The sequence below is a fragment of the Ammospiza caudacuta genome, chromosome 4, assembly GCF_027887145.1.
Source record: "Ammospiza caudacuta isolate bAmmCau1 chromosome 4, bAmmCau1.pri, whole genome shotgun sequence".
NCBI classification, from domain to species: domain Eukaryota; kingdom Metazoa; phylum Chordata; class Aves; order Passeriformes; family Passerellidae; genus Ammospiza; species Ammospiza caudacuta.
Genome location: NC_080596.1, coordinates 45,619,565 through 45,646,939, shown reverse-complemented (window position 1 = coordinate 45,646,939; position 27,375 = coordinate 45,619,565). Strand labels below are relative to the sequence as shown.

General features: G+C 40.6%; 1 protein-coding gene across 2 annotated transcripts in view; it reads right to left on the bottom strand.

Annotated features, from left to right (window-relative positions):
• Positions 1–27,375, bottom strand: part of STOX2 (storkhead box 2) — a 70,763-nt gene that overhangs the window by 22,902 nt on the left and 20,486 nt on the right. Inside the window, exons 1-2 of one of the 2 annotated variants that reach the window (XM_058804032.1) lie at positions 13,857–13,945; positions 2,979–3,112 (exon numbers count right to left, since the gene is read on the bottom strand). In XM_058804032.1, coding sequence (XP_058660015.1) covers positions 2,979–3,051 — 73 coding nt within the window. In that variant the 5' untranslated portion in view covers positions 3,052–3,112; positions 13,857–13,945. Of the gene's footprint in view, positions 1–2,978; positions 3,113–13,856; positions 13,946–27,375 lie in introns of those variants that run through there. The other variant, XM_058804033.1, reaches the window with a different exon arrangement.

Here is a 27,375-nt window from a genome sequence, read left to right as displayed (position 1 = left end):
CTCTGGGAAATCACACACACTCTGTGGTTATAGTTAAGTCAACAAACTTCTTTGATGCACGGTAACAGCAAATATCTTGCATCTATGAGATAATATAATACATTAACATCAATTACACACATAAATACTGTTAGGCTGTTGAACAGAAGGTTTACTACAACTTCTTTAGGAAAAGATCTGCTAAAAAAAAAAAGCGGCAAATATGCTTTTCCTAATTTTTTTGAAGACCACATCACTTACATCTAGCATATGGCTCCTGTTAGCTCTGACTGATGCTTGTCTCAAGCAGCTTTCTTTTGAAATCAAATTACTAGCCTCAACTTTCATATGTTTGTGTTCCCAATTATATGAAAACTAGAGCTCAGAGAGCAGTTTTCACCAGCTGACTGCATGTTTTGTTTAAATATGAGATATATACATGTATATATAACTTCAGCTCTGTTTCTACAATGTCTTTCCAAACCTCTCTCTAAATAATTAAAAAAAAAAGTTTTCTAGAATTCTTGTATAAGGTGACATTTTAAAGAATGTCTAGGCACATAAGAAACAGTGAACGGGATTTGTATCACTGGCCTGGGGGGAAAATTATTTTTATTACTTAGAAGAAAAGATAATGTAGCACATAAAATAAACACTTAGCTCTTATACAGCACTTTTCTTCAGTGGTTTTCAAACACTCTGAAAAACTGGGAACCATAACTATCCTTAACATACAGATGAGAAATTGATGGTCTAACATAGCTGAACACACATCCTGAACCCATACCAGCCAGAACTTTTCCTGTGCCAGTGTATCTAGTGTGTCTGTTCTCTGCAAGTCTGGGTAACACCATTTGAGAGAAAATGCTGATACATGGTACAGCATGGTACAATCACATTATTAGTGATTCTACTGCTGGAAAGAAGTGACCTGGAAGTCAAACTCTTTGTCTCATGAACTTTGCATAAAGATTACTTGAAAAATCACCTCTTGACTTACAAATGGAACCAATTCGGTACAACCATTGTATATGAATTAAAGAAATTAGAATGCAAAATCATACTATATTAGAATTTATACACCCTATTTCTCTGAAACAGGGAAGAGACCCTCTGATTTACACATTGCATCCTGTAAAGTACAGCCCTTCTTTAGACACTCAACACCTTTTTAATCTTTTGTTTCTTATGGCCCAAGACAACCTTTAAACACAATTTTTAGCCTGGTTTACACAGGCTAAAATGAGGCTTGCACAATCACAATCTGGGTGTTTGTATGTGTCAGGGAGATTGAGCCTCACTAGACAAGAGCAGGGATTCTAAAACAAGTGCTTGCTACACTTGTATAGATGTATACTTTGTATAGATGCTACACATTACATCTATACAGAGCTTCAGGCATAGCAACCCCCCACTACACAGGACAGAATCCAGTCAAAAAACACTTGACAAGGGAAATCTGACTTCACTTCTTTTGCTGATTACAGAACTACATTATTAATCAGAAAACATCAAGCTAGAGCACAGTAACTTCATGGCATCTCATGATTACAGTGGTGACTGCAATAGAAATCCCCTACAAAAATTTTCTTGCCAACAGCCTGTTGTCATCAACACTTGTCTATGATTTCATTCTCGGAATAACTACAGAAAGGTCATTTTCTAACAAAACTACTTGTAATGGGCAACGGAGGGCCTAGAATATTATCTTTTTTTCCCCCCAATAATACTGAAAGTAAAAGGTCTCTTCTAGAAAAAGTACACTTTCAGATTTACTTAATGAAGGGACAGATGCTGAAGAATTTACATGTCTGGCCTGGGTTGCACAATTACCCAATTTTGCCCCAAACCCCAACTTGACTGAATTATGCTAATTAAAGAATACTTTGTAAGCAGATGCAGCAAACCTACTCTGATGTGAATTCACAACAAGGAATTGCCATTTTAAGTTAGACATTCCCATTTGACTGAACAAAAGGAGTGAAAAGGAGGAATACGCAAATTTCTTTAGTATTAAATTAATTCTTTAGTATTAAGTAGTATTAGACTACTGTGAAGCACCTTGAATCTGCACTAGCATGCTAACACAGAAAAGATCACATTTCACTGACAAAATCAGAAACTAAGAAAATTAGAAGAAATGTTGCTTGTTCTGTTTCCAGACATAGCCTAAATCCTCCTTTTAAGCTACATTTCCTGGAGTATTTTATGAAAAATGATGCAGGTTGTGTTTACTGGACAGATACACATATTAGAGGACGGAAAACAACAATAAAAATACATTAAAGATTTTTCCATTTATTCCTGTTTAAGAGCAGCTTAAACAAAGGCTCAACAAATGCAGTAATACATTCATTCACTAACCAGCAAGTTCCCTCTGCAACTCTGAAATGCACACCCATCAAAATCAGTAATGAACACTTCCAAGGATGTGACCACTCCAAATCTACACAGCCTGAAGAAAACACATCAAACTTACCATAACCAATATAACAAACCTAAACAGAGTTCTAGTTCCTTACTAGTTATTAACTTCAACTGTGTAAATTGATCTTTTTAATCATTCAGACCCAGCTAAAATAATGATCTCCAGCTTCACCAAGTGGCACCAACTTTCAGAAGCAGGTGCTAAATTACCCACAGTCAGCAGACTCATCTTACATGGATTCATTCTGTGTATTTCCTGTGATTTAATTTTCCTTTTCTTTGTTCATGTCCTGTGGCCAGCTGCCTCCTGATCCAAAGTGATATCCCAGCACATGTTACAACCATGATCATAAAAAGTTTCTGCTGGAGCACGGAACTTTCCCAGAGGATTCAGTTGAGGAGATTTCTGTAGCGTTGCTTATCCTGGGAAGGAGGTGTGGGGGGACTGTGTTTTTTTAATATATTGTGTGCTTTAGAATGTATTTCCCCAAACAATATTTTTCAAATGCAGTTTTAATAAATGTCCATGTCTGTATTCCTGGCACACAATATGTTAAAAAAGGGGGACTTACCTGAACCCCTATGGTCTGGTTCCATGCTCCAGCACAGTATCCAGAGAAGCAGTGATGTAACAACAATGTGCATATTGGGGCTTTATATCACTGTGGAAGCTGGCTGAATGCAGCATAGGTCAGTGCCACAGGACCTGAAAGAAGGAAAACAAAGCATGCTTTTAGGCATTAATATGCTGAACACCCACCTCTCAAAGCAGGAAATAGGGGCATACTGAAGAAAAAAATGCAGTTATCTATGCAGGTCCACTGAAAGGAACACTATTTCATGCAATTCTCATATAAGCATGAGAAATAAATGGTTAAGAAATTACAGAGGAGGTGGAGAAGAATCTAAAAGGGACTACAAATATAACTCCCACACAGTGTTTTGAAAACATCTCTCTCTCTTTGCCCTGTTTCCATGGAATGGCTGAAATCACGTTCTGATACCACCCCCTGTTCCGAAGGCACTCACAGTCTTTGCAAAGCACCTCTCCACTGCAGTGCCTCAGGATTCTGCAGTGTCACTCCTCTTCTCCCTGGCTCTCTGCAAAGTGAAGTCATAGGAATGGATCAGCCAACCTGACTTCTCACTACCCTGCCCAGAATCCTTTGTGAACTGAAATGAGTCATCGCTCTGAAAAAATCCACAGCGCAATGTTCCAGGTTTCTCCCTGTGTCTGCGCTGGCTTCTTTGTCTTTGAAATGAAGTGCCTATGCTTCTGGAACAGTGCCCAGCTGCATTGTACAGGATAACAAGCCAGCCTTCTCATTAAGTGGACAAGAAAGCTATTTACATGCATTAGCACAGACAAGTTAAAGCTTTAACCCTCTAGTCAAGATAAAAAAAATCACCCTTAACATATCTTCTTGATGTAATGCACAACTCCCCCTATACACAGAAACATAAATGCACAGACATACATGGGCATACAGATACTTACACAGAGCAGTATTTTCTTTAACTATTCACTATTTTTCATGACACCAGTTTTAGGTCTATTAATTAAAAAGAATGATTTACTCTCTTTTGTCAGTCCTGAAGAATGCTGCAGATCTAAATGTAACAAGCAGCTCTGCTGTACACTAGATCAGAGTTGTGCTGCTGTGAACTGTTAATCAAAAAATTAGAAGCAGTGGACAAGTTCTTGTAAGCTTATTTTTCAGTATCTCATTCACCATTTGGGCTTAAAACAAAGTGAGCCCTGAAACCATGCCAGACAGAAAATGTCAAACTGTTCCAAGAGCTGAGGGCCAGCAGAGCTGCTTCAGCTTCTGCTACCACTGACAAAGAAGGTAATGCTCAGAACGAGGTCACTGTGTCAGGATCTCACTCCCAGTGCTAGGTTTTCTTTTACTTGGTGAGGATATGCTAAGGCAAAGTATCAGGAAGACACAGAAGAAATAGGAATAGTGTATGAGATGAGAGACAGATGCTGCTGTTCCAGAGGAACATTTTTAGTTGTTCTGAGATATTCTTTTAAAAGAAGGAAACGCTTAAAATTGACTTTACTGTAAAAGAACTATTTCTAGTCATGACCTAATCATCAAAATCAGACCAATATGCCAAAATGGAGGTGCAAAAGGAAAAAGGAAGTTTTGCTACAAAGAACCTCTTTAAAGGCTTCTACATTCCATGCATTTTGAAATGGTTTGAAGCAAAGAAGGCACATTAACCACAGAACTCTGAAACACAGCACTTTAGGACTCACCTGTGCTATGCTGGAACAGGCAGTTCCCCTATGTGTTTCACCAAATGAACACACCAGGTGCTTAGGACTGAATGAAATACAAAAGTCAGTACCACCCTAGCCCTTCAAAAACCCTGGCAGTCAGAGAGTCCAACCAAGCCTTAAACAGGTTTGTGTGTTTCAAGAGGACAAGTAAATAGCTGGGTTATACAGCTACAGTTTGTTGTATGAACAAACATCAGTTTTGGCCACAGGTCTGTGGGGGTTGTTAAGCAGCAAAGCCATACAGATCGATTTACAAGTGTACCACACCAGTAGTTACACAGTAGCCATAATCTCAACATTGAAAGATGGGGGCTTGCTATACACACAGTCAACAATTTTTGTGTTCCCTGAAAGGCCTCCTTCCAGCAAATCTTCCTTTAGCTTCACAGTTAATTTTTGCCTTCCCTGGAGCTGCAGCATCAGCCACAGCACCTCTAATGAATCCAACTTGACATTTACAATGTTTTGGGTCTCCTAGGATTGTCCTTCAGAAACTCTGATTGTCTACTAAGTACACACCCACTTTACAGCAACAAAACCTACCCCATGAAAAAAAAATTAACAAGTGAATTAGACCAAGCACTTATTGAAAGTAAAAACATTAGTTCCAATCTTCTTCCCCTTTGCACCAGACAGCTGCCATGCAAAGCTAAATGCATGCATGAGCCCATGTTTCCACAGACATGCACAAGTTCTTGCTGCAGTAGTCTTGCAACTAACACCAAAGTTAAAACACTGGTAGAAGAAAGCTAAAGGTAATACTGCAGCCTAAACAGCTTTTCTCTCTACCAAATTTCTCTAGCACTTGAATCTATACTATATGCTCAGGAACAACTCAAGTATTCTGAACAGACTAATACAATGCAAGCTCTTTCAGTGAGACAATTCCTCTCGTATGTGATGCCTATGGATACCTGGAATACACCAAGCATGCATAGACATCTTGTGTGCATGCACCTAGGCATGCCTTTACTCAAATTCCTCAGTTTACAGCACTCTTACACAGCCCTTTAAGCAGTATTAACAACAACAAGAAATACCTGATACCTCAAGCATAGCAGAGAGCAAAAGCGAGACACCAGTAGTGGGGAAAATATAAATGAGAATGTTTAGAAGAGCTGAAATTGATGGACAAACCAGTGCTGCCACCATCAGCGATGTCACAGGACATGGCCTCACAGGAGGAAGCCCTAGCCAAAATCCCACATGCACTCCCCAACCAGGGCAGGTGCTCTGTTCCTCCATTCCACATCTCCCCCCGTAGCACGACGGAGGTTGGTACTAAAACAAAAGCTGCCTTATTGATAGCATACAGTACAAACACACCACATGCTTCTCTCTGTGTAACTCCATGTATGCATGTGCATCCAAACAGACCAGTACAAAATACAGTACAGCTTAACACCAATCTTCATCACACACTGAGGAAGCAGATGATGTAAAAATCCCAATTTCTTCGTTTGCACACATTCCTTTGTCAAACTCTACATTAGCTTGCATACATCCTGCAGTCCTCCCAAGTTGGGACCTGGGATTCCCCTCCTTTGCCACAGTCCCTTCCTGATCACTAGAGGGAAACTCAAGAGAAAGAAAGGCATATGCTAAAATGGGGATACACACACGCAGACCCACACACATGGTAACACATGAGAGAAAATAAAAAAGCTTAAAAAAGAACATGCTCAAAAGAAGCCAAGAAGGTTATCAAGAGTGCAAGTCCATCTTGCCTGTACCAGTTACCCAAATTTCAGAGGCTAAAATCAGCTATCAGTGCTCAGCAACTGTAGCTGCAGAGACCATAATCATCTACCACAGGATCATAGAATATTCTGAGTTGGAAGGGACACACAAGGATCATCAAGTCCAACACCAGTAAACAGCTCATAAGCAGACCAAACCTGCAACCTTGGTGTTTTTAGAACCATGTTCCAACCAGCTGAGTTAATTTCAGTGTTGGTCATCATGATCAGCTCTACAAGAATGAATTTCACAAAGCAGGAACCACCCAGACACTACACTAGGAACACAGCCCAGGAACCCTGCGGTCTCAGAAGAAACCATATTGAGGAATATCAGAAAGATACTAACTTACACTTCCATTTCTTTAGGAAAGCTCTTAATACAAGAAATTTTGACATATTAGTGCTTCACTAACAACAACTTACTTGCAGTATGCTAATAAGTTCCGCTTGACTTACCTGAACAAATCTCCTGGTTCTTTAAGAAATCACAAGAGGAAACATGATCAGGGTATTAAGTTCACTAAGATCTCAATAAGTAAAACCCATCTGTTTCTGTGGTAGTTGTCTAGGAGCTAAATATCCTTCCTCCTTTTTTTTTTCTTACTCCTGCTGCTTACACCCCAGTTTATTAGCAGAGAACACACCTCCTCTCCTTCAGATCTCAGTGCACTGGCTTTTAAAAATCACACTCTTCTAGAGTTCTTTTCCATGGCTGCCCTTCCTGTCCCTTTAATCCTGTTAGAGGACTCCTATACATTAACTTACGTAACTTTCCTTTAAAAGCAACAACCAGAATTCTGCACCATATTCTAGTGTTCCAGCTAACCTCCCACCTGCATGGGAAATTGCAATTTCCTTACTTTTAGTAGAAATACCCTACTTTAAACCCTGCTTTTTTCCCCACAGCTGTATTTTATTGGGGGCTCACTGCCACCCTACAACTGAGCAAGCAGTTCTAGTTAACCTTTTTATGCTGATTGCAAGTGAGTTTGAAGCAAATATTTCTAGGTTTGACTCCCAAGACCACGATCTTCAACAGCTCGCTCTGTGGATATGATTAAGGATCTTTGATCATCCCGTTTTTCTCAGCTGTTATCCATTTTTAAGCATCCCTGCTTACCACATTCTAAAAAAGAATCTCAAAACCTAGGACCAAAAACAAACAATGCTTTAAGTGTTACATAATGCAGGACAGAATCATTATCCATTGTGACACTCGCTAATACAACCACCCAGGAAACAGCATCTGAATGAAAACATCAAGTCTTAAGGGAGAACCAAGGCAACCAACGTAACTCCTTCCCTCAAAAAGCCCACCAGGTAAAACAATTGTGTCTTTTCAGAATTCAACTAATAAATGAGTCTTCTTTAAATTATTGCTCACTGGAAAGTATGTGATATTTTAAACCACACAGAAGAATTCTGTAACATATTTTGTCGCTAGGACCACAAAATGAGAAAAGAGGAGGGTTTGGGGCTTTTTCATAGAAATCTGCTACTATCAAATTAATTTGACTCAGGTTAATGCTATATTGTAATCAACCACACCAACACCCCAGTCCCTCAAAAACAAAGCCTGCCTGTTCTCTGGCAGCAAACAGCAAATGCAAGGAAAGATAGAAGCATTTTAAAAATCTGACACTAGAGGAGGTTTGGCAAGAGAGAGTAAGCAAATGAGAAACAAAAGAAAGAAAACCCAACAAAGATAAACCTAGTTTCTTATAGAAATTTTAAAAACACAGATAAAAATGCTCCTTTCCAAACACTTCTGAAAGCACAAAACACAGTTGTTGAAGGTCTTAACAAGATGTTCTTCACTATCCTCTTCAGTTTAGCCAGAACACATGCAGTGTGGCTGGAGGTGCTGCAGCAAACATTCAGCAAGAATCTAGTCAGCAGAAAAAATTCTTGAAAGGTGAAGTGATAATTAGCAACACAACCCGAAGACATAGTGCACTCTCTCTCATTTATATTGACTGCTGTAACCATTAAAAGATTTTCAGCCCAAAGACAGTACTGCAGTGGTTACAGCTTTTCAAACCAATAGTGATGACTGGCAGATAACATCAGGTTAAAATAAGAACCTGCAACACTGAATACAAGTCCCATGGTACTGCAGCAGCCTTTAACAGCCCAGTTTTTCCTGGCAAGGAGAGAACTGATGAAAAGGCCAGTTGGAATCAATTAAATTAGTGCCAAAGTGCTTTTAAAAAGAAAAGGTTAGATGCTCCAAAGACTTAGCAGTTGAGAGTTTACTGGGTCATTTTTTTCCCTGTGGTCGACAGTAGAGTTTTCAATATGGCTGGAGTACCTTTAAGACTATATACTTTAAAGTGAAATTGAAATATTTTACACCTCAATACATGAAGAAGCTGTATTAGTATATTCTGCCCCTATGCTCTACCTGCATGAGGTAGATGCAATGACCCCTGCTTCCCACAGCGGCTCAAAATTCTTTCAAATTGTGTCCTTTGGTCTCACCTGTGTGGGGATTAGCTGTGAGGATGGGAACAAAGGAAATGCCATGGCACAACAGTTCAGCAACTCGCCAAATCTGCTGCCTGCCTCATGCTCATCAATCATTTTCTAGAGGAAGCATTAGAAATCCAACTGCACATTACCACTAGTGTATACTGCACCTTAAAGGGAAATGCCCTTGTTCCAGAAACAGCTCTTTTGAGATCCTCAGGGACTGGCATATTTTGACTCTTTATCGCAATGAGTATAACTATCAGCAAATGCAGCAACCAAAACCGACCTCCCCAAATAAATGACAGTACCTGGAACCAGGAGTTCCCACAATTAAACAACTCACTGGATGAAATATTTCCTCCTGTCCATTTCACAAATCTTTAACTTTTGAATTTTACTGAGCACTTATTTACAGGAAGCAGTAAACTAAAACCTACAACAGACATTTTACTACTTTTTAAACAGCAATACATCTCTACCTGCTGCTCTACCATTTTTAAATTAAATCTCAGAAATCTGAAAATTGCCTTGTATATAAAACCATAGTATCCAAAAGGATAAAATTACCAATTTCACAGAGCAACCTCTCTTGTATGACTTCTTACGCACCTCCCCATTTATAGCCATAAGTTTAGACTTTTAATTACCACTCCTGACTCATCTAACGCATTCACCAACTCCAGCAACACGCAGAGACCATGCTCCTAAAAAAGCACAAAACTTAACCAATTTAAGCACTATTTTGTCAGTGCCCACTGCACTGCTTTATCCTACAGTGCTGATGTCACTACTCTGCAGAATTGCTCAGCTGTTTCACTCAGCTGTCACTAGTCCCCTCTGAAATCCTCCTCAGCAGTCTTAATGAACCTGAACAACTGTGATCTGACAGACAGGGTTACCACTTCATTATCCATTCCATCCTTCAGATTTCTTGTACAGCTATTAAACCCCAAACATTTGGTATTGATCCCTGCTGCACAAAGCACCATTAACCATTTACAGGGCCCAGAAGGGGCAATCCTTCTTTTTTCTCTTCTCCACACTAAACTGAGCTTGACAAGACTCTTCTTTTGGACTTCCACTAAGCATTTACAAAGCACTAGAGCGTAGAGTTCTTGTGCTCCCTGAGTGTCGCTATGACCCAGTTTTCTGAAAGATGAGAGCACATAAAAATAGTTGTCTCTTTGCCCTCTTATTCAGTATAGAGAGACCTAAACTAGGATATCAAGGCTAGATTCCTGAGATGATCTCAGGAGCTGATGATGATCTCACCTTCAACTGAACTAAACCAAAAGGCTAGCAAAAGGAGAATCAAGATAATTTCTTTAACAAATTTCAAAAGCAAACACAGGACACAATGAGAAAAAAATAATGTATCAAAAAAAGTTGAGATCAAAGCATAGAGGATACATAAACCCAAACTCTGAATTACTATATTTTACGCCATAGCAAGATAGTTATTTTCTAACACACATTAAAACAACAAAATAAGTCTTTCCTTGTATCTTGTCACCATGTTATAATTCCTTACTCTTGGCCATTAAGAAAAAAGTCCTTATAGTTACCATTATATTCTTTCACCAAGCAATCTCCACAGGCAGTACTTTAACTCACCCAGATCTTACTGGCCTGAGGGTACCCCCTACTTAGGTAAAAACCTAAGTTAGGTTTCAGTTAGGTCAGAACCAGAGCTTGAGAAGGCTCTCTGGTGCAAAAGCACTTCTGATTATCAGTAAACATGGCACTGCACATAAGCCCGAAAGAACAAATGTTATCTTGTGCTGCAGACCCAAGCCTGAGCCCAGGTGCCAATGGCCCAGGAAAGGCAGCATCCCCAGCAGAGCACCAAGCACCTGCCAAGGATACCTACAATTACTACACTGCCTTGGAAAGAGCCCTCCTCCCCTCCCAGTGCCTGGAACAGGCAGAACAGCTAAAAAGAAACATTTAGCTTCATATCCAAAAAGCTGTTTCTAAGCTTTTATGATGAAAGGTCAAAGCTAGGGGAAGGGTGGGAGCTTACAGGACAGTAAAAAAAGTTGAGACTAAATTAGTAGTGTGCATGACAATAAGACACACATACAACATTACCAAGGGAGCATGTTAATGGTTTGGGTAGTTTGAACAGAAACATGTGAAAGCAGTTCAGCATGTCATCACCAATACTGTCTTTAGAAGTGTTCTGCTGCTTTATGAGCAGCTCTTAAAAACACACATGCACGTGTAGCTCCATAAAAAGATGGTGTAATCCACAAGAACTTGAAAATGTGAAGGGTGTCCTGCATGGTCTGCAAAGCCTATGCATAATGCATGAGAATTTTTGCTTTAAACTGTGGTATTTCATTTCTGGTACTGCATTTAACTGAGTTATTCCAACATGGATTTGTTGTGCAGTATCCAGTTTGATACAAGTTTGGAACATAATTTGGAGAACATCTGTGTAAGAGGGATAAGATGGAAACTGACCTCAGGACTTTGGTCTAAAAAACTAATTTACTGTCAGAACTATCTTGGTGTAACCATACCTACATAAATAGCCATTTATTTTGGAGTAAGAGTGTTTTGTTTAACTTGATTTAGTTTGTACAACTTCCAGAAGTTTTATCAATGGGGTTGGTAGTACATGCACAATCCTGTTAAATTCATCTGCATGACCTGTTGTATCATGCACAAAAAGGTGAAAGTTAAAAATGGAATAAACAAAAGTAAAAATAAAATACTGATTTTGTTACAGGCAAGCATATATCTTCCTGTTGTTCAATCATATGATCATGATGCATTCAAAAATTGAATGTTTAAACAAAGGAATTAATTTTCTATTAGTATTTTTTTTCTGGGTTCTGATAGCTTCAGTCTTCAAGAGTACATAACCATTGACATTAAGAGTTGCAAGTACTATTTCTGTAAAATCTTCCTGTTATGGGAAAAGGCAGAGATAGTAAGGGAGCCAAATGTGGCTTCTATTGCCATATGTTGTTTCTAATAGTCGCAGCTTGAGTTTCAAACCTGATGTGGGTTTTCATTTCCCTTTATCTCCATTGAGTGCTGCTGTACTATCACTACTTCTTAAAATCAAGACTTACTAAGAAGCCTAATTTTAGGCACTCATTTCTGGAACATGGCACAGAAGCTCACACTCAAATGTAAAAAGAATCCAGGCATGTAAGGTATCTGGAAATAGCTGAAAGTCTTGGACACTTCTCCTTCATACTTCAGTTTACAAACAAGAGCTTAAAAGTCTACTTTAGGGCATAGAGGTTTGTATGTGATTTACATGTCTTTTGCCTTGCTCCTGACAAACATTTTTTGATGGAAGTTTTGATGCAATTAGTGTTGCCAAGAAAAGTCTGAGGGTTACAAAATTATATTCTTAAGGTACACAGAGTAAGAAGTTCTTGCTTTAGAGAGTACATTTCTGGTATTCTTCCTGTCTTTGGAGACTGAGGATACAAAAGCTGAGTGTAGCTTCCCAGTGACAGTTTTCTCCCTGGTAACATCTTCCAAGGGCAAAAATTACCTTGAAAACATAATCACTGCATATTCTCCCCTCACATGCGGCCTCTGATTGTCTCATTCATCCCCTAGGTAGACAGACATTATGCAACTCTGTTTGCCAGATACTGCTCCTTAGAAAGCACTTGCACAATTCCAAAAGGATATTCCAAAACTGCCCCCAGGCCTCCAGAGTGGGTCATCTTCAACTATGGCTCCCACCAACAGTGAAGTCACAGTGTTGGCTTTCTGATATCACAGCATTCTCTGTAGCAACAGCCTATGAGGTCACAAATAAAGGATTATCACTTTGTTGCAGGATTAAGGGAACTAAGAAGCTGGTCTGTCAGAAGATGGGTTTTACTCCAAATAATGGGCATTAAGAGAATGCTGAAAATAAATGGGTTGTAAATTGTCTTTGTCTGGCATGCATCCTTTTTTCCACAATACTGTAAAATAAGGTATTGCTTTCATTAACAGCTCCTAAGTAGTGGAATGAACTGCAGGCTACCTCCTGAGCTATTACATGGGAGATGAATTCTGAAACAACTTTCATACCTTTGAACTCCTCAGTCATTTGATTTTGCAAGCATAGACATCAGTCAGACCACTCTCCTCAAGCGTCTGCTGGCTAGTTTATTCACAAGTATTCAAAGCTAGTAATAAATTTCAGAAAGTGACTAGAAAAAAAAATACAAAAGGAAGTCTAGAAATATCTGCTGAGGGAAGGAGGGATAAAAGGAAGGGTGATATCAGGTGACAACAGACTTACCTACATTATTCACAGAAATCCTATGGCCCATGCATGCCTACAGATGCAGACTTTTCCCATATTTTTGAATTACTCACTTTTCTAGATGCCTGGCAACTCAGGCTGCCTGGAAACTAGCTACTATATGCATATAGTCTTATCTGACATGAGCAGCAGGTCCACCACATCAGGTGTACTATGTATGCATAATTTATCCCACAGGGACTGTCCCAGATTTTAAGATTAAGATCTCAAAGTCCTAAAACAGACTGGCTCACAATCTTCAGTCTGACCTGTGGTGCAAGCAATTGTACAGAATGAGAGTATCTTGCAACTTCAGGGAGATTCTTTACTAAGGCCCTACAGGAGCTGGAAGGAGGTACTTCCAGCACTATGAGTGTAGGCACTAACACCAATTTCTGTTCTAGAACTGGAAGAAAACATTGGACAGATTTGCAGTAGCTGATCAAGGCTTTACCTGGAGTCTCACCCATCAGTCTGGAAAATTTGTATTTCTATTTTGCAGCAGGACAACTATTAAAAACGTTGAGAAAAAAACAACACAGACGGACCGACGAGATGCTTCAATGCGCTTTAAATAGGCTTTGAAATTTTGCAACCTATTTAAAAACGTTGTTTCTTTTGCCCTCCAGCAGTAGCAATAAAGAACCTCAAAGGAAGTGCTTAGATAGACCAGACTTACTCGCTTTGCCACTGAGCTCTGCAGCTTCCCAGGGCTGAGCCGTGCCGGGAGACACGATCGACACGATCCGCGCGCTCAGCCGCGCCGAGCGCTGCCGCCGCCGCGGCCGCCTCCGTGCAGCGGAACGCTGCAGAGACGCTGGGCCGGCACCGGCACCGGCCAGCGGCCCGCGGCAGCCAGCCCAGGCCAAGGCACCACCCGCGCCCGCCGGGGGAAGCGCTGCCCCGCCGGCACAACCCGCCCGCCGCTACAGCGCAGCCTCCCAGCGCGCCGCGCTGCTGACGAAGCTTTTACCGCGCAGCACGGCGGGCAACCGAGCCGAACGGGCAAGGACCGCCCCTGCCAGCCCGGCGGCTCCCCCGTACCGGACGCGGCACCTACCGAGCCGTACCTACCGAGCGGCGCCTCCGGCAGCGGCCAGGCGCGACTGCCCGCCCTCCGCCGCGGCAACGCGGGGCCCGGTCCCACAGCTCCCATCCCGAACCCATCCCGGAAAGCTGCCAACGCTTTAGGCCCCGAAACACGGAGAAAAAGCAACTTGCGCCTAGTCGGAAGATGGGACGTTACTCCCACCCTTGCACGACATTTTCAACCAAAAGCCAGCAGAGTGTTCTCCCCTAGCAAAGGCCACCCACGCCCCAGCCATTTTGGATGCGTGAGCAACTCCCACAGGACATGCACCCCTGTGTGCTGCTGCTGCTGCTTCAGGAACGGCCAAAAGCCCAGACAGGGAGAACTCAGGAACTAAAATAAAAGAAGGAGGGTTTTGTTGATTGGTTTCTTTGGCCTGGAGGTCGTGGGGCTTTGTGTTTGTGTTCGAGGTTGTTGATTTTACATGATGGTAAAGCAGATTTCCATCCAATTCATCTACAAGCACTCTGTCCTCACAAGAAACCCTGGGGCTGGCACTCCAAAAAAGCAGTACAAAGAGACAAAACCCCCTCTGCCTCCCTGAGGGCAGTGATGTGATGGGACGTGTGCTGCTGATGCCAGAAATAAATCTGAACAGCCACTGCCATTAAACCCACCTCCCACTTCAAAAGTACTTCAAAATACCCATCAAGTATTCTATGCAACTTTCAATTCAACGCGGCTTCAGGATTGATCCAAGGTTTTTGCTGTTTTGTTTTTAGAGTTTAAGGGAGTCAAAGGACCAACAGCAAAATACTCCTCTCTGGCTGCTATTGAGCAGAATCTGAATCTGAACTTGTGCAAAAACTTCAGCTGATTAGTCACCTATATTTAGAAGTTATTGTCTGAAAGGGCAACCATAATGGAAATGTTTTTGCACAAGAAGTGTACAAAGACTCACTGCTTCTATTTTTAATGGATGCAGAAGGTTCTATGACCAAAATATGGTTTGTCAAAACAGTGATCAGCACACATGCTGAAAACCACAGCTATAGAGCAAATCGAAAGCTAAATCAAACCACATTGTCCATCTCTCTTGGTTTCATCAAAAGCAATCAGGACAATAAGTTCATGAAGGCAAATCACAGGGTAACAATAGGTGCCTGCTGTGGATCCTGAGCATGAATTTGAACTTTCTCTGAACCTGGGCTAAGGGCTTTCTTCACAAGTGTAAATGGACATCTTGGTTTTTAGGGCTGGTGTATCTTATGGTCCTCAGGCATCAGCAACATACACAGCCCAACCACACCTAGCTGATGGATATTTCCAAGAAAGCTAAAGCAGTACTACAGTCACAGTAATTCGGTGTTTGGGACACAGCTAGGCAAACACTGGTAAGACACAGGAGGTGTCTGCAGCGTGCTGTGGTCAGGAATCAGCACCGTGACCTCATCTGCCTCCAGCACTCAGGCGCAGAGGGACCAGAGATAAGATTGGCAGCCTATTAACCACTCATTCAGCTTGAATTTCAATATTCCTCTTTTTATAAGCTCATCCATTGTTTTAATTACTTAAGGAAGATGTCCAATTTGTGCTTTAGTGCACACATTAAAGCACAAATGCTTTCATTCCAAACTTTGACATACAAACTATTACTGGAGATGAGGTGAACTAAACAGAAACTTTCCACTTGAACAATGGATGAAAGAGATCAAGAAGGTAACCCAGCAGAGTAATATCAATTTTGAAAGGCAATTCCCACCCCCTCCAAGCAAGACTGAGAACTACTGGATGGCAGCATAAGTGCTAGGATCTCCCTCACCCTGCAACTACACACTGGCAACGCACACACAATATCCACAGGAACACTGGCACTGCTCTTTCATAACCAATGAAGAACTGAGTGGAAAAAAACAACCAACCAACCAACCAACCAACCAACCAACCAACCAACCCTTCTATAAATCAAATTTCCCCATGCCAGGCAGTATAAAAAAGCAAGAGCAGGTGATTCCTATGATCATGCAACCTCTGGCATACAGGAAATCCCAGGCCAAGACTCAGCACAGAAGCTACAAGCGAAGACAGTGCAAAGTTGCCTTAAAAAGCCATATGACCATACTGTGCTGAAACATTTTCTAGCCTGTACATCAATTTCAGATAGTATTGCTTTGGCTTCTCTATTTGCCAATCATCTCCAATGTATTTACATGCTGGCAATTGTATTTCCTTCTCTAATGCCACTGACATCCATTGCTTTCTCTACAAGTCAAATATGAGGAAATGGTTCTTTAGTGGATGACAACAGCTCTGTCTGGCATTTTACAAGACCTGGATGACTGGCACTGCCTGAAGGACTTCACAACCGAACTCAGACGGAGCCAACATATTTCAGATACAATGGTTATCTGTGAGGCCTTGGAAGCAGTAAGATCACTTCATCCTTGCAAGCTTCAGCTTAACATACTAATCAATTACTGCTATTTTTTAATTTCCTTTGGAAAAAGAAAAAAAATGCTCAAAATTATTTTATCAGTTTTGGTGTTTAACTTTGGGATCAACCATCTATCTTCAGTTATTAAATATTTATGATTCCCTTTTCCCTCAAATACAGGAGGAAAAATGTGGCAGTCAACTAGGGAGGACAAGCTGACTGACAGTGGCTTACAGCTAAACTAGCAACTGCTCAACCAAATTGTATCATCTGTAGAAGATGTGCCATGAATATTAGCTTGAGGATGATAAGCCTATAATCAATAGCCATAATTTTTATTGGCACATCTTGTTTGCATTTCAAGAAAATAACAAAATAATCTGATGGTCACAAATTTCTGCAGTATCTGAAAGCAAAGAATCCCTTAGCTTTCTCCACATAGTTTCTGCTAACTGAAACCCTGGAATTATCTACTTACTACCTCCATATATAGGATGTGCCCAGATACTAAAATTCTGAAGCTGAATGTGCCCAGATACTAACGTTCTGTAAGTTTACAGGTGTTTTTGCTCTTTTCTCCTTCACTGCTAAATAGGAAAGATTATGGCAAAGATTACCTAGACTAGGCACTCAATTTGTTCCAACTTCTTACCCCTCTCAGATGCTGGTTTAAAAATGTCAACCTGAACTGAACCAATGATCATCAAGTAAATTACTCACAGCATGAACCAAATTTGAGACCCCACACTTACCAGTAAGGACTCCAGGAGTTTCTCTAACAGCAGACCTGGATTCTTCCAACCACCAGGAAAAGCTCCAGGACAGATCTAGCACACTCTACACTACTAACTCCTGCAGGCTACTTTAGTTCCTAAACAGCACCAGGAAAACAGCTTTGATTGAAAAGCAAGGGATGGTCAGGATGTTGGAAAGATACTCAAGACATCTGTGCAGCATTCAGCGCTGCGAGTGGAACAAACAGAAATGTATCAGCAGCAGATTCACATTGCCCATGTGGGAAAGCTCACTGACCATTCACAGTTTTTGTGGTCTGTGCTGAACACTGTGGTTCAGCAGTTACTTGGCTCACATTAACAAAGCTGACCAGGGCAGAGAGAGCTCTGGCCTGCCTATACAGCTCCTAGTACATGCCATATCCTAGATATATGTTTGGCCTCCTTAGACTTCATTTATTTTGAAATTTAAGTGTCTAGAAAACCTTATTGAATAGTTTATGCAAAATGGTATCTCCCATGCTAGAAATCTTTCATTTATAAGAGAGTAATACGGTTAAACAAGAAATAAGAAGACCAAACATACCCATCCTCGAAACATTCACATCAATGTACGATGGAAATTATGTACTCATCTATGCTAAAGCCTGACAAGAAAATCTGGAAAATACTGTTGGATATCATAAGCACTACTTCAGATGGCCTGAGGAATCCATCACCATGCTGGTGGTACTCTGTGGTACTTCTCCTTTGTTCACAGGAAAATGAAAGTCCTTGCACAGACAAGTCATCATTTGTCAAAGCATTCATCATAGATGCCTAACTGCACAACAGAGCTACCCAACCTAAAGGCTATCTATCCATTGCAGTCCTCATCCAGGCCAGGACAGCCCACATTTATGCTTGATCTGCTCTCATGAGTTAGTTTAGGGAGCTAACCTAGCAGAAGGCTACTCCTGCCAGAAAAACAAACAAACAAGAAAAATAAACAAACAAACAAAAAAAACCCATTGTATGCCAAACTCCAACTGGGTGCCCTGTCTGTAAAGACTGAGGAGATCCTGTCTCAGGGCAAAGTAGGAGGCAGTCTGCACAGGCAGTGGAGAAGCAGGACCTCCTGCTCTGGGAGCTGGCAGTTAAGGGTAAGAACTGCTCAGTTATCACAAAACTGCATGGTAATATGGCCACTCATCACTAAAATGACTGACACAGTCACCATCCTGACAGCAGGTTCATGTGACAGCTGGAATTTTCAAAGGGGTTTAAAAAGGCTCACAAAATTCCATTCATGTTCATGGCATCCGGGTTCAGGTCTATCAACACTGGTTTCAACTACAAAGGGCAAGTTTTGCAAAAGCAAGCTTTGTTTGTCATATCCAACAGACCATCAAAACTTAAACAAAGTACGGACATGCAGCTGGAATAAACAAGGAAATAAGTAGCAAGCACACTTTCCAAGAATATGTTTAAAAATAGTACTGCTCTTACAGAGACAGCATGTACCCATTTTCATCAGTAGTTCCAAAGACCTTGTAAAAACCAGTAGTTACAAAAACCTGGTAAATAACTGAGCTTCCCAAGGAATTTGGTCTATTAGACATCAGATTTTGACCATTCTAGTGGGATATAACATGCAGAAGACAGGAAGGATCCTGCATTTCTCCATCCACTGCTGCAATATCCTCCCAAAACACAGATGACAGATTCACAAAGAATGGCAGACATCCTACTGTGTAGAATACAATTCCACTGATATTAAATTGTATTAGAAAACCATACTTTTTTACATATTAATTTTAGAAAAAGGGAGAAATATTTTGACAAATGTCAGAACTTCCTGTTATGGCATTCCTGCAAGAAGTGTTTCTTTCTCTCCCTTCAAATTAGTTTGTTCTAAAAGACTGCATTAGGTAGAGCAATATTTAAAACATTTAAACAGTCAAATTTGAAACAAACCAGTCTGATCCTGCTGGAATTAAGTGTTCTATGTGATCAAAAATACTGGGGTTTGGATTTTCTTACACATGAAATCTGTCTACTTTGGAGCTCTGTTTCAAATCAGAAAACAATTTCCTTAGAATCCCAAAACCTCCACAAAATAGAGCCTCTGTCTACTAGTCAACAGTATGCAAGCTTCACATTTTACAAAACAAGTTTCAACATATGTCCTTACAAGAACATCCAGTATCATGTATTTCCTCATGTGAAACTTGAGAATCTTAACACATTCGTTTAAAATGAAAACTTTCATTTAGTCTGAGCTGGATTGAAGCGTTTTTGCCTTGTTCTGTATCTCAATCTGTGTGAGATTAATTTATCTTGTGAACACAAGTCTTGATTGATTCACATGTGTTTATAAATATGTATGTACAGCTCAGAGTAGGAAAGCAGGAGCAGCATTACATCAGCCTCAACACCTGCACCATGTTGACTGACGCAGAGAAGACTGTCTATTGTTTCTCCTCCTTGTTAATGTCTGCCTTCCCAGCCTTACAAATGCCTTACTGCTCTGCCAGTAACATAAATCATGCTGACTCTCTCTGATTTGCAGTATCCACTGTGACTGGAGAGGCAGGTCTTGAAAGAAAAAAAAATAAACAAAACCCCAGCAATAAACTGTGAAAATATCTAACAAATATTCTTACGATTTTTATAATGACATTTGCCCCAAGTGCCCATTTGTGTGGAAAATGTTTAAATTGCTTCATTTAAAAAAAGTCTACAGTCCTAAGGGAGCTTTTAGAATTATATACAAAACATTTTCATACAGATGGAGGGCATTAAGTACTTCATGCATGCAAGAAGGAGAAAAAAAAGCTTGAAGAAATGTTACAAGAAGAAAGCAGAATATTTTAAGTCTGAGACAGAGATCTTGTTCATCACACTCACAGAGAAAACAAGCTGAAAAGAAACCAAAAGGAAACAGCTGACATACTATAGAACAGATTCTCTCCAAAAACTTACTCAGCATCTAATGCAACCATCTCAACAATCCTTCTCAGTTAAAATGTAAACCTTAAAAAATACCTAATTTTACACCACAGAAGTTTGCTACTCTTTAAGCTGAGCTATGCATTTAGGCAGAACAAATGGTAAGGATCCAAGTCAGCCAGCACTGGGGGAGACACTCACCACACGTCACCCAGAAAACAGCAGTTTCAGCAAACAGCAGATCCAGACTGGAGCTGAGACCAAGACTGCCAGCCATGACAGCAGTGAGTGATGGCAGAGTCTTTTAAGAGGAACAGTGGGGACAAAATCTGGTTTAAAAATTGATCACTCATGGAAAGGTTTAACGGTCACCTGCAGCAGCTGCAAGAGGTGGGACTCAAAGCCCCCAAGTGCATCTACCTTCAGAATCAGGCCCTACCAGAAGGCAGCTGTGGGAAGGATGCTAGTTGGAAAAGCATCTGAATACCTGGAAAACAGGCTACAAAGGAGCAAGCATTAAGACAAACTCCTGCAGGGCAGCAGGACTGCTTTGAAAATGTTTTTTTGTAATTTCCATCTTGATTCTGAAGTGATAACATCATGCCACAAGCAAAGGAACCAGAATGGCAGTGTTGTCTAGAGCATGATTTCATCCTCCCCACCTTTCAAGTTGCTTATCAGCTCAGAAGGACACTGACAAGCTTAGCAGCACAGGCTTGCTGCTAGAAGAATGTGAAGCTATAGGGTTTTTCAGGTCAGGCTGGAGCCAGTACAATGCTGCAGATTAAGCAACTTCTGTGAATGAGGTGGGAGTCTCAGAGCAGACAATTTGCTCCTGGGAAGAAGATTTGGAGCACCTAACCAAGCATTTAGGTAGGAAGGGACTGCCAGCTCTCAGTTTGTTCCTACTTTGATGCTCAAGGGATCTGAAAGGGTAACTTTTCTGGAAGTGAACAAATCATACTAAGCAAAGCATTCTGTATTGCCCATTTCTAAAGTATACAAAAATACCCTGGAAAAACAAGTTTTGGTTGCTGCATGGCAAAAGTTCCCAAACTGCTTTAAAGATCTGCTGTGGTTTTGTCTTAAAGCTCATCAATGCTGAAAGCCCATGAAAAGCTGTCATTTTCTCACTGCTTGAGAACATACCAAATAGCAATTATAAACAAGCATTGTGAAAAGAAGATCCAACTGGTGGACAGGTTCTTGAAACCTGAACACAACATTCAGACATTTTTCTGTAATTTCTGTGATCTCATGCCTGAGGTCTGCTGTCAACAGTAGATTATCTGGAAGTCTTTCTATTGCCTCTTATTGGAGCCCAGATCCTTAATAGCATAATTTAATATTCATTATCTATTACCAATATGTAAAAGAGACAAGTCCTGTGACATAATTCCTGCCTGTCACAAAGTGAAGCACCTAACACCAGCTGTTTTAAACGTCAATTTAATGATAAATAGTGTCTCACAAAACAAGGCAGACATACCACTGGAAATGTCCCCATGTTCCAAATGCCTCTCTTGTATTGGATGCATCATTCTTGTAACCTTGCAACAGTCAGGGCTATTCATTAACCAGCTATTAGCTGAAAAAAATAAAATGTCCATTAAAAAGCAGCACCAACTTTCTGAAAGTGCAGTAAACTGAGACACAGGTAAACTTTCAGAAGCAGAAAAGGATTTTAGCTAGCAACTTCATCCTGAACCTCTGCTTTATCTAACAGGATTTTGTACTTTTGTAGAAAGTTGCCACAATAATCTAGGTAAATTCTGAGCATGTGAAAAGGAAAAAAAGGAGGAAAAAAAATTATGATCCTTCAGGAATGCCCCAGATGCTGCCATGCAACCTCTTCAGAAAGCGAATTCCCTATACTGGGAGTTGATTTTGTACCACCTTCTATTATAAACTCAAAGGATGCACACAATAACATATGGGTGAAAGTGATTTAAAATGTGTTTCTAATAATGCCTGAATAAGGACCTGCTTCTGGAATTATTCACACAAACTATTTCCGTTTGTTAAAGCCATTATCCCTATTCTTTGACTAACCCCCTCTGCACCCCTTTCAAAAGAAGAAAAAAAAAAAAAAAAACAAAGCAAAACCCAACAAAACCAAAAAACAGAGAACAATTTAAATGTTTTGATGTGACAAATGCCAGACTCCAAAGCTCATAAATGTGCTTGAACAATGCATTTGAAACTCTCATCCCCGCACCTTGCATCTTCACATAATCTCCTGAGCTCATTTAAAATGCAAGCACTTTAAATGTACAAACATGGAAAGAACCTTCCAGCTCTTGTAAAGAAGATAATGAATCACAAAGTTAACTTTTTACTTTCAAGATGACTCTCAATCATTGCTTCCATGATTTCACTTTCAGCCTCACCCTGTCCTGATCCTGGCATGTTCTGCTCCAGAACACACAGAGAGATCAGAAAAGCTCTGCTTAAGATTCAGAAAGAAGATAAAAAGTACAGGTAACTAGAAGTGTGCTCTATCCTGCCTGAAAGGATGAGGGGAGGGCTGAGAGTGATGGGGCACAGCAAAAGAGCACACAAGAGCACACATGATATAATAAAGGGAAATGCTCTTCCAGAATGAGATGGAAAATGAAGGAAGCAGGGGTAGAGGGGGAGCAGGAAGGAATCTGAACAGTTATGAAGAAAAAAGAGAGACAGTTTTTAAACTCATGAGAGAAAAAACATCTACAGCTTTACGGAAGTGGATGTCATTTTTAAAATTTAAGCTGAAAGGCAAAAAACCAAAAGATTTAAAGTAAAAGGTGAGAGAGAGACCTATCCTGATCAGGTTTCCAGTAGATGCTGACACCATGCATTATGAAGACCTGAATTTTTAAGGGGAAGTTGTCTGGAAAATGATTTTCCTTTAAAGCAAAGCAAATCTATGACCAGGGCAGACCTACAAGCAAACAAGCATCAGCACCCTTGGCTACCCAGACCAAAGAGACAGAACTAACAAGCTCTTCAGCTCACTGTGGGAGTGACAGGATGGCCCTTTGTGGATGGCACATGTGAACCACTGCTAAATAGGCATCCTGAACACATTTTCCAAGCATCTGTTTGGACACAGGCCTCTGCTGCTGGCCTGGATAATGGCAGGACTGGAAGCAGGGTGGAAACCACAGCCTCCAAATGCTGCTCAGCACTGCTAATCACAGGATAACCTGGTGGTGTGGAGAGGAAGAATTTCTGCTCAGTTTACAGCAGAAGTCAGAATTCCTCCCAGGCAACAGCACTTTCACTTCATTCCCATAACCCACTACCCAAAGCTGATTCTCAAAAACTTTTTTGGGGGCTGCAGGTTTGGTCATTTTCATGTTTTTGTTTGTTGGTTTGGAGGGGGTGGGTGAGGTTTGGGGGCTGTAGGATTCTTTTGAGATTTTTTTTGTATTTTATTTTTCTTTCTTGGTTCAATATCAGGGTGTAATTAAGGTTCAAAGTCAAGAAAGAAAGGGAACCAGCTCTGTGTCAGCAATCAGCTCAACATGCTGTTAATATCTACCCATAATCTCTCCCAGTCTAGGCATAATCAACCTGAGAGGTAACTTAATTTTCCAGTGGTTGCCCCCATGGGTTACCAATCTCTATTGCTTGTTATACATTTAGTTACACAGGCATCATGTCTCCTGAGAATACACAACCAGGTATTACACTTTACTTCCATGAACCCCTTCTCTTCATAGCAGAGCTTGTACCTCCACACACGGAATATAAGCTTAGTTAGAAATGAGAAGCCCTATTTCCCCATGCACTAGGACATCCCTTACTTTACATATTTAAAGAAAAATACAACTGAGTACAAGCAGCCAGAATTAACCTCAAAACGTTTTGGGGTTTTTTTTCCCTTCCAGTGTTTTAACTTGTTAACAAATCAAGCTAGTTTCACAGTCTCTAGGTGTCAGTTCTCAGGGAAAAAAAGATTAGCAAGTTATAGTCATAGCTTTTAACAAGTTCTCAAAGTTCCATAATACCTCATAAAACAAGTATCACTTACTTGTTTTACATCCCCACCACCCAGCACAGTGGTGCATACTGAACACGTGCCACAACAGCAAATGCACACCATTTCTCTTACAGCACCGTTCAGTCAAGTCAAACTGACACATGAGAATATGGTACCCCACATTTCCATTTTTTCCCTTCTCCCATCCTTAGTGATAACAGGTATCAGGTCTGTACACCAACTTTGTCTTGAACAACCCTCAGGCAAACATTATGGGGTGTCTCCTTGCAGACCACGAGGGACCTCACCTGGCGCTGTGGTGGGACCCTTCTGGCCACGCTGGTAGCCACAATGACTGGGAGGCAGACATGCAATGCCCATTGCTTCCCAACGTCTTGGGAAAACAGGGATCAACATCAAGTCACTAGAAAGAGGTGACCTAAATGCTAAACAACATCCTACATCCTCACTGCTGACAGGACTATTCATTTCAGAGTGGACAGGGTCTATTTTACCAACAGTTTTCTCCATTTATACGCTCCCTAACACACACATGCACACACACACAGGTTCCTATTATCTGACAATGGTTGAATGATTAAAGGTTAAGAATTACTCCTATCTCTTTCTGCCTTCTTGATAGTTTTAAAACAAAAATCAACTCAATGAATGTATCATTTATAGAAATTGTTTTTAACTCAGCTGTTCCACACAGGGATTGGGAAGGTAATGGCTATGCTGCAAAAAGAGGGAATAAGAGCTCCCAGGCTCCCAAAGGATGATTTATTCCACACTACCCAAATTTCAAAGTGAGGTTTCTCTTGCACACAATAGTTAATAATCTGGATTCTTCTTTGCTGCACTATTATTTCACTGACAGAATTTAATGGCAGTATAAAATGGAGGAGAATATTTTATTCTGCATATATTTTGCACCTCCATCTCTTTTGCATCTTATTTCTCTTTCAGTACATAGAGTTTAAGACTTTGCAGCATTTACAATCCCTTATTTTATGTGCCCAGCACAACAGGTATCCAAGTGCAATAAAAATTAAATAAGTACAACAAGAATAGAAGGGCATTTTCTCCTCAGCTACACATCAGGCACCTGAATTCAGGTGAAGTCTCTCTACTTGTAGAGTCCAGACTTGAATTGCTGGTCATGGACAGGTCACTGACAGTATGGAGAGCAGTGCTCTGTTGGGATAGTGAGGAAGAGCCAAGTCCAAGACTTACCCAGCAGAGGTCAGGCTAAACCAAAACTTCATTGTCATTATGGGTCCTAAGAAATTGTCTCTTGGTCCTTCCCACTGTTTCCCCTCAGAATCAAACTACAATTATTTTTACAAGTATTTTTAGATACCTAAGAATTACTCTGAAAATCAATTTAAAACAGCAAAGACTTAAGTTTGTTGATCAAAATACCCTTGAAAAAGACTAAGACAAAAGCATCTGACACCAAGCATTTGAAGAACTAGAATATAACTGTTGGGCAAAATTGTATTACTTAAATGATCTAAGAATGAAAATCCACTGTAGCAACATAAACAAAACATTGTGCATGATCTCCAAGAGTATTTCAAGCAAATTTTGTGCTGATACACAAGGCATAGTAAATGTTTCTAAAAATACATATTGATATAAGCATTCATAATGACAAGAGGAATTACAAAGGGTCTCAAGAGTTTGGGAGTCATCTGTCCACAAAATGAGAACAAAAGCATCATGCATGTGATTTAGCATTTAGCACAAAAAGCAGAAGACAGAAAACAGTTAAAACAAGACTCATGGAGATAGAATAAAGTAAGTCTGCATAATGTGCTCATATGCATGACAAAGAATCTACATAGGTCCCCACAGCTTTCAAATAAAAATGTGAAAATACTACAAAAACCCAACAAAGGAGATGCAGTGTTCAGTATTCCAGTAAGTTGCATTGAACAAACTAAATAGTAGAGAATGTACAAAAAATGCACAGAAAAGTGAAAAAGTACAGCAGCAAACATGTCTGTGTACTTGTGATATGTACACATACACACAAACACGCATTACTTGTTAAGTAAACTTTTCTTCTGTAGTCAACGTAAGTGTTGGGGGGGAGGTCTGAAGCACGTGAATAAGATTTTAGCACAGGTAAGATGTTCAGTAATATTTCTTATGACAGTTAACACTAGAACATTGCAGACAATGCTAATTACGCCCTGAATATTGTTTGAATCAAGGGGTTGGACAAATCATCCAAGACTGAGTATGGCAAGCAGCAACACTGCATTTCACAGGGGAAGACATCAGAGCTGTTACTCAGTCATTACCTTAAGGAAGCAAAGCGCCCTACGCTTGACCTAAGTAGTTGGTAGGCAGTGAGCTGTTTGTGCTTAAAATGCCTAAGTTTACAATCCAAGGCAATGGATTTTACAGTCTTTCTTGTTGCAGAACAGATACCCACACTCTAGGTTATACTCCAGTCTCCTTTTGTTGCTGCTTACCAGAGAATGTCAAGATTGGTGGAGGCAACTTTGGATCGCCTCTGGGCCCCTCCCTTTGCCCTGCTCTGTGGTCTCAGAAAGGTTTGATCTCAGCTGTCTCCTTGAAGTTGCATGAGAAGTCTTATCCCAGAACACACCTTTTTTTTTTCCTAATAGTCACCCAACTCAGAGCTTGTGCACTGTCCTCTAAAGGCATGCCTAAAACTGCTCCATGGTCTCTGTGCTGAGGACAGTTTATTTTCAAGCAGATCACAGGCTTTGAGACACAGCTCTATTCCTCTTGTTCCACATGAAGGGGACGCCTGCAGTTCAAAGGTTTTCAATGACAATATTTACAGCAGAACTAGAACTGGCTTGCAACCTTCCTGTATTGATATTTACACTTTTCTGAAGGGCTGCTTTCAAGTCTTGGCTGTGCAGAAAGTTTAAAAGAAAATGTCCCACCTCAAGGGAAATACCAGGTTCCTAAATCACTGCTCTATTTTTGTAGGACACAGAGTTTTATCCGCATAACACATGCACAAAGCTTTCAGCTCTGATTAATAAAGAAAATATGGTCACATCAAAGGTACTGCAGGGATGCCAGACACTGTTCTTTTCTAAGTGGGATCCACAT